Raw genomic sequence first — 7,421 nt, forward strand, 5'->3', positions numbered from 1 at the left:
CGAAGGCAGACGCTTAACGGCTGAGCCACGCAGGTGCCCCAAAGGCTTCTACTTCTATCACCACCATCCTTTCCTTTTGTGAAATTCTTTCCACCTTGGGTCTGCAGCACTTTGCAGCTGAGTACTTCACTGTTCTCTAGTTAATTCATTAAAAAAAAAAAAGAAGAAGAAGAAGGAAAGAAAGTTGGGGGAAAAAAGAAAAAAAAATAGCAGTCCCAGCTTTTATTAGTGCCTGCTCCCATGCAAGGCAGTAGAGATGCAAATATGAATTAGACCAAGTCATCACCTTCCAAGAACTCACAGTCCAGTGGGCATCAAAACCTGGATGTGAAATACATCTTGTGAGTAGCTGTGGGGTGGAATGGGGGATTTCAAAAATGGGTATAATCCTGCTTACAGTCTGACCAAACAGCACTGGCAGAGTAAATGGTGTCTGTTCATGAGTGTCTGGCAGTAAATAATGAAAGAGGTCCTCAAATACACATTCCTTCCAGCAGTGTGGGACTGTCATTACAAAAGCAGAGTAAAATTCCCAACTAAAAGTACCACTTCTTATTCATCCCAGTAGCTGTCGCATTTGACCCACATAGGTCAGGAAATGTCTGTTGAATGGTGGAGGAGTGAATAAATTCACGATGGATAAAGACTTCTTACTACAAGCAGGGAAAAACGGAAATTTTGAGTATTTACAATCTCCCCACATCTAAAGAGAGTAGATTCTCCTGAAGGTGCCTTTATTTTGATGATGGAGTGGAGAAGTTTGGGAGAGAGTGATAGGGAATAAAAAGTCCTCTATTATAGGGGCGCCTGGGTGGCACAGCAGTTAAGCATCTGCCTTCGGCTCAGGGCGTGATCCCGGCATTATGGGATCGAGCCCCGCGTCAGGCTCCTCCTCTATGAGCCTGCTTCTTCCTCTTCCACTCCCCCTGCTTGTGTTCCCTCTCTCGCTGGCTGTCTCTATCTCTGTCGAATAAAAAAAAAAAAAAAAAAAGTCCTCTATTATAAAGGGAAAGAAAACCCCAGGCAAACAACTAGGAAGGAGGTAGGAGGAGTTCATGAGAGCAGAGCACAATATGGAGAGATGTGGCAATTGCAAAAGGCAGGGGGGATATGTTTTAAGAGTTTTAGAAAGTCTGCTGTGTGATTTGTGATGTAACTCCCGTCCCTCTCTCCCCAAGAAAACATCAGTTAAAAAAAGTGCACTCTTGTGTCTTTAGAGTCTGGTCAGGACTTGTCTTTTTAATGGGGGAAGGTATCAAGTTGGGCTCAAGGGTGGACACAGGCTGAGAGCGGAGACAGTAAGGGAGGCCCAGGGTCATTCGTTGTTTACACACACACTTTGTGTGTTCAAGGATCACGGAATAGATCTTTCTGACTCGGAGCTGTTACTAGGTTGGCCGAGGCGGAGAGGGGTGAACACAAAGTTGTTATGGGATTATAGCGGTGGGGAAGAGCCAGGATGATTTAATCTGGCTCCAGAAGGGGTGGGTTGTGGGGAAGTAGTAATTCTCCGCCCGCTTGCTCAGTCCAGTGCCGGGCACCTAACAGGCGCAAGGAACGTATGTGCCGATTGATGGGAACCTAGGGATAAAGGAGGGGACAGTTACGGCAATCCGTGAGTCAGGGATTGCTGTCCCCATTGCAGAGATGAGGGCCGAAGGTGATTCCATCCAAGCACCCCAGAAGTCAGGGCGGAGCCAATCCCTCAGTCCCCACTCCTGCTACCCCCGCACTCCTTCCCGCCGCAGCTCGCGCTGGTACCCCAACCCCACCCCTTCCACCCCACACTTCCGGATTCCGCTCCGCCCACCCGCGAGTACTTCCGGCCTCCGGCACCGGAAGCCGCGGCACGGAGTCGTGGAGCCGTAAGTCCTCGGCGCGAAGGCCCACGGGAGTAGTCTTTGGGCGGGCCAGTGGCGGGTCCAGGTGGCAGCGGGCACTTATTTCTTGGGTCACCACTGGACATCACGCGGCAGGCACTTCCCTCGCAAAGGCTTAGGACTGACGTTACTTCCGGGGCATGTGCAGGCAGGAGAAGGCCGGAAGTGGCTCCAGTCCCACTTGGTGGCGGGGCGGAGTCAAGGAGGGTCTTCTTGGTGTTTCCGTGTTTCGTTCTGGAGCACCTGGGAGTTTAGGAGGGTGTCCTGGGTAAAGAGTGGCTGGTTAGCAAATAAAAATACAGGACGTCCAGTTAAATTTGAATTTCAGGTAAGCAACAAGTAATTATTTAGGGTAGGTATGTCTCAAATATTGTATGGAACATACTTATATTTTAAAAAATTACTCGTTTATCTGAAGTTAAAATTTAACTGGACGTCCTGTATTTTAACTGGCAACCTTAGCCTTGAAGACTCCCCCCATTCTCATCTGCCAACCTCCCTGGGCCCCGGTATACCTTGGCAAGGCTAGGATCCTCTAGGCTTGTGCCTGTCTGGGAAACAGGTACAAAGTTCACCCAGGCTCTCAAGGTGTTGCTAGATTCTAAGTCGCTTTTGGTTTCTAGCCCAGTGGGCCAGTCCCAGGGGCTTCCTGGCAAAAGCTGAGCCCATTTTCCAAGTCCCCATGGCAGTGCCCTCTGTTCCCTTTCAGGGCTGGAGTCGGGCAGCATTGGTCTTATGGGAAAGCTGAGAACCATGCTGGCTAAGTGGCTGAGGGCTCCACATTGTTAGTTTTTTTGAGTGTGGGATGAAGTGTTTGGGGTTCAGGCTTTCTATGTTAATAGTGGGCAGCTTCAGAGAGGCCAAGGATGTCAAGGGGAGAGCATTAGTCTTACTTTCATCCCACCTCTCATTTTGCACTTGAGGCCCAGTGGAAGAAAAGGAGCTGTCTCTGTGGTGGAGCTGGAGCCTGATTCCCAGACTCCTTCCCCTGCTCTATCCATGCTTGCTGCTGCAATCAGCCGGCAGCATTTATGGTGGGCATTGTTAAAGTAGATGCCTTTTTTAGAGGTGATCTCTTTGGGGCTTCCTTGTCCCTGAACTCCTTTACAGCCTCCTGACCTTCACCCCAAGGCTTCTTGAGCCTTTACCTTGCCCAGTGGGGAAAATGACTATTTGGCCTCAGCTGTGGGAGTCTGGCCTCCTGCTCTAGACACTCGGCTCTCACTCCTGTGGGTGGTGTGACCCAAGACTTGTTATGTCAGAGGGAAAGGCATGTTCTTGGCAGGGCTGGGTCTGGCCAGCCAAGTAGGTGGAAGGGTGCCCTTTTCTGTCCTGCAGCTTGGGCCCCACAATACATGGCGTCAGTGTGGTGTCTAGGGACTTCCCTAAGTTTCCAGCATGAGCCAGTCTTTGCTGCTACTTCTCATTTGAACCTGAAACTTTTGCTGGACTGGGCTTGAGTGCTGGGATTCCTCAGGTGGTGTGTCCTGAGGATGTGCTCTGAGCCTGCCTGTCAGTGCTCCTGTGAGCCTGCAGCCTCCCCACACAGACCTAGCCTTCCCAGGCTCCCGAGCCTAGATCCACGAGCTAATGACACAGAGCGGGCTGCAGGTCATCAGGCTCGGGGTCGGTTGGTGGGACAGCCAGCAGCCTCTTGGGAACAGAAGAGGTAAAGAGGCAAGGAGGGAGTGCCAGAAAGGGGTGTTGCCCCTGGATGAACCTCAGAAGTGCAGGGGGTGGGAAAGGGGTGGGGCAGGAGCCCACTGATAGGAATTGCTCCCTCTGTGAATAATTAACCCTTGGCCAAAGTGGGTGGCCTAGGGGGAGGGCTCAGCTAACAGGACCTTTGGACCCAGGGGCCGAGCATCCAGAGGGCCCGAGGATAGCCTGCAGAAGAGGAGGACATGGTAGGTGGCAGGCTTGGGCTCTGAGAACTGGAGTGAGATCAGGCAGCTGAGGGCCTCAGAAAGTCTTGGACTGGCAGCTGGGCCACTGCAGCAGTCGCTGGTGGGGTCCAGCGGCCCCCAGCCTTCAGACAGGTGGCTGTGGGGGGTCCATCTCTGGGCTTGCAGCAGCTCACTAGTGCTTTCTTCCCCCTAGGCAGCCATGGATGCCAGGTGGTGCTGAGAGCAGTGGGCATGGCTGCGGTCTTGCAGTGTCTGCCCTGCATGGCCCGAGCCCCCTTGCGCCCGCTCTTCACGGGGGGCCCAGTGGTCCGGCTGGCCAGTGGCATGGCCCTGGCAGAGCAGGCGCAGCAGCTGTTCCAGAGCACTGTGGGTGCCGTGCTTCCAGGCCCCATGCTGCACCGGGCACTGTCCTTGGATCCCGGCAGCGGGCTGCTGAAGGTGCGGGACCGGAGCTTTCAGCTGCGGCAGAACCTCTACCTGGTGGGCTTTGGCAAGGCCGTGCTGGGCATGGCAGCGGCAGCCGAGGAGCTCCTGGGCCAGCATCTCGTGCAGGGTGTGATCAGCGTGCCCAAGGGGATTCGTGCTGCCATGGAGCATGCTGGCAAGCAGTAAGGAGCCTTGGGGGGGCTGCTGCCCACTGTCCCCTGGGTGGGGAAGCTAGGCCCAAACTCAACGCTGGCTCAGGCCTCCCTCCCTCACCAGCATCCCTTTTCTTCTGGGTCTGGACCGGCTCCGGGATGGGTGGCCTTCGTCACCTGTACCGCTGACAAATCAGGTGGGAGGAAAGGAACCCACCCCATCTCTTGCTGTCTGTTCTGTCTCTCTCTTCAGGGAGATGCTGCTGAAGCCACACAGCCGTGTCCAGGTGTTCGAGGGTGCAGAGGACAACCTGCCAGACCGTGATGCACTTCGGGCTGCACTGGCCATCCGGCAGCTGGCCGAAGGTCTCACAGCTGACGATCTGCTGCTTGTACTCATCTCAGGTGTGGGTGCCAGACTGGCTCAGGACAGTTTAGGGGGCAGTGGTGGTGGTTCCAAATATCAGGTCTGTGAGAGATGATCTGAGTCCCCAGGGTCACCGAGCAAGGGAGGCAGTAAGGAGCCTGGATGGCTCACCTCTGGGTTGCCCTGGGCAGGTTATCTGGCCTCCTCAGAGCTGTGGGGCCCTTCCCTGACTGACCTTGTTTGGTGACTATGGGAGGGCGCCTAGGGAGCTTGTAACTCAGGGTGTCTCAGGAATTAAATGTCCCTGCTGTTGTTGCTGTCTGTGCCCATGTGATCTGGGGCTAGAACCCAGGCCTCTCTAGCTCCCATGGAGCCCGTCCTTGGTCTTGCTGTCTCCTCCTGGTCTACCCCCTATTCCAAGCTCTTAAGGAATAGTTCTTCCAGTGCCTGCTGGAATCTGGGCTACTCCAAGGCAGGGCACAGCCTCAGGGTGTGGTGACTATATACACGTTCACTGTATGTCCACACGGGGGCACCCTAACCTCACCTTTCCAGCACCCCCTTCCCTAATGTGGGTACTACGTGCCTGCTTTCTTAAGTGGAGAGGTTCCTTTCAGTCTTATCCCCTCTGCCCAACTTCTTCACTGTCTCTGCAGGTGGGGGCTCAGCCTTGCTGCCCGCCCCTATTCCACCCGTGACACTGGAAGAAAAGCAGACACTCACCAAGCTGCTGGCGGCCCGCGGAGCCAACATCCAGGAGCTGAACACCATCCGGAAGGCCCTGTCCCAGCTCAAGGGTGGGGGGCTGGCTCAGGCCGCCTACCCTGCCCAGGTGTGTGGGTCCCTGCTACCCTAAGCAGCCCTGGGCTGGTGGAGCCAGACCCACATGTGCCAGGGAGACGAAAGCCTCTAACGGCATACAGATTGGCAGGGGCCCAGTGCGGGAGTCCACAGGGCTGGCTGGGCGGGGCCTCAGAGAGGATGGGGGTGGGGTGTCCAAATGGCCACATGTTCTGCAAATCCCTTGGAGAGGGGTTAGAAAAGGGTGAGAAAATGCACCGGGCAGTCTGATCCTGTGTGGATGCATGGCAGGGGATGGATGGCAGTTTGATCAATGGCTCTGGGCTGAGGAACTGGAGGGACTGAGCCTTGCCTCTGCGACCCCTCCCCAGGTGGTGAGCCTGATTCTGTCAGACGTGGTGGGGGACCCAGTGGAGGTGATCGCCAGCGGCCCCACCGTGGCCAGTGTCCATAACGTGCAAGATTGCCTACACATCCTCAATCGCTATGGCCTTCGCGCCGCCCTGCCGCGTTCCGTGAAGACTGTGCTGGCTCGGGCTGACTCTGACCCTCACAGGCCGCACACCTGTGGTCACGTGCTCAACGTGATCATTGGCTCCAACGTGCTGGCACTGGCTGAGGCCCAGCGGCAGGCTGAGGCGCTGGGATACCGGGCCGTGGTGCTGAGCGCAGCTATACAGGGCGATGTGAAGAGCGTGGCCCGGTTCTACGGGTTGCTCGCCCAAGTGGCTGGAGCCCACCTCACCCCGCCTGGGACTGGAGCCTCCCTGGAGGAAGAGGAGCGACTCCAGGAAGTGGCAGCTGAGCTTCAGCTCCCAGACCTGCAGCTCAAGGAGGCCCTGGAGGCCGTGGTGGGGGCTAGGGGCCCCGTCTGCCTGCTGGCTGGTGGCGAGCCCACCGTACAATTGCAGGGCTCAGGAAAGGGTGGCCGGAACCAGGAACTGGCTCTGCGTGTTGGAGCAGAGCTGGGACGATGGCCGCCAGGGCCTGTAGATGTGCTGTTTTTGAGTGGTGGCACCGATGGGCAGGATGGGCCCACAGAGGCAGCCGGGGCCTGGGTCATGCCTGAGCTTGCCAGCCAGGCTGCCGCTGAGGGCCTGGACGTGGCCAGCTTCCTGTCCCGCAATGACTCACATACCTTCTTCCGCTGCTTCCGCAGCGGGGCGCACCTGCTGCGCATGGGTCTGACTGGCACCAACGTCATGGATGCGCATCTCCTGTTCCTGCGGCCGCGGTGATGGCGTGGGTCGTGTTTGAGGAGTACAGAGGAGACCTACAGGGCGGCATCCTGGGGCAGACCAGGGTTGGTCCCCAAGGCCTCACCAGGCCTGAGGGCCCCTTCTCTCCCTGGCCCTGGCTGCTTGGTTGACCCTGACACCTCATACCCAGGGCCTCTGCTCTGTGTTCGTTCCCCCAGCTAGACTGGCAGATGGGGGCTCTCTCCTCTCCCTCCTTCCTGCCGTGACAGCAGCTAACCCTGAGGACTGGGATGGGCGCTTTGGCCTGTTTGCTGTTCCTGGTCTTCTCCCCCCACACTGGGCAGCCCCTCTGCCGAGCTCTTGAGTGTCTTTTCCGTGGGGTGAAGTGAGAAGGACTGCAAATAAAAAGAACTACGCTATAGGTTCTCCGTGTGTTTTCCCTTAGGGCAAGGACTCAGAGCTGCAGGGAAAGGGAGTGGGGTCAGGCTGCAGCCCCAGCTCTGGGACGCTACAGGGGTTCCCCATTCCCCTCTCTGCAGGGCACGCTCAGCGCTTGTTTCACTGAAACGGGCCAAGGAAGGTTGAGCCTGGCTCCTGACACACTCAGTGTGGGCAAGCAGAGACCCTTGGGAGGACAGGCCGAAGGACTACGGTCTGTGGGTCTTCGGGCCACCTGTCCAACTGCGACT

At 56.6% G+C, this 7,421-nt stretch overlaps 1 protein-coding gene across 2 annotated transcripts; it reads left to right on the plus strand.

The window, feature by feature from the left end:
* Positions 1–1,816: 1,816 nt before the first annotated feature.
* GLYCTK (glycerate kinase) lies at positions 1,817–7,151 on the plus strand. 2 transcript variants are annotated; one of them, XM_026500975.4, is made up of 5 exons: positions 1,817–1,865; positions 3,981–4,395; positions 4,619–4,770; positions 5,389–5,564; positions 5,905–7,151. In XM_026500975.4, exons 2-5 carry the CDS (start codon positions 4,019–4,021, stop codon positions 6,769–6,771), a joined length of 1,572 nt encoding a protein of 523 aa, XP_026356760.1. In that variant the 5' UTR covers positions 1,817–1,865; positions 3,981–4,018; the 3' UTR covers positions 6,772–7,151. The 2 variants fall into 2 exon arrangements, with proteins under 2 accessions (XP_026356760.1, XP_026356759.1); XM_026500974.4 differs by lacking the exon at positions 1,817–1,865 and adding an exon at positions 1,911–3,787.
* Positions 7,152–7,421: the final 270 nt, after the last annotated feature.

The sequence above is a fragment of the Ursus arctos genome, unplaced genomic scaffold (genome assembly GCF_023065955.2).
Source record: "Ursus arctos isolate Adak ecotype North America unplaced genomic scaffold, UrsArc2.0 scaffold_14, whole genome shotgun sequence".
Lineage (NCBI taxonomy): Eukaryota > Metazoa > Chordata > Mammalia > Carnivora > Ursidae > Ursus > Ursus arctos.

Coding starts and splice junctions, on each gene's coding strand:
- GLYCTK (XM_026500975.4), top strand. CDS start 4,019: ATGGCTGCGGTCTTGCAGTGTCTGCCCTGCATGGCCCGAGCCCCCTTG. Junction 4,396..4,618: donor ATGGAGCATGCTGGCAAGCA/GTAAGGAGCCTT, acceptor CTCTCTCTTCAG/GGAGATGCTGCTGAAGCCAC. Junction 5,565..5,904: donor AGGCCGCCTACCCTGCCCAG/GTGTGTGGGTCC, acceptor ACCCCTCCCCAG/GTGGTGAGCCTGATTCTGTC.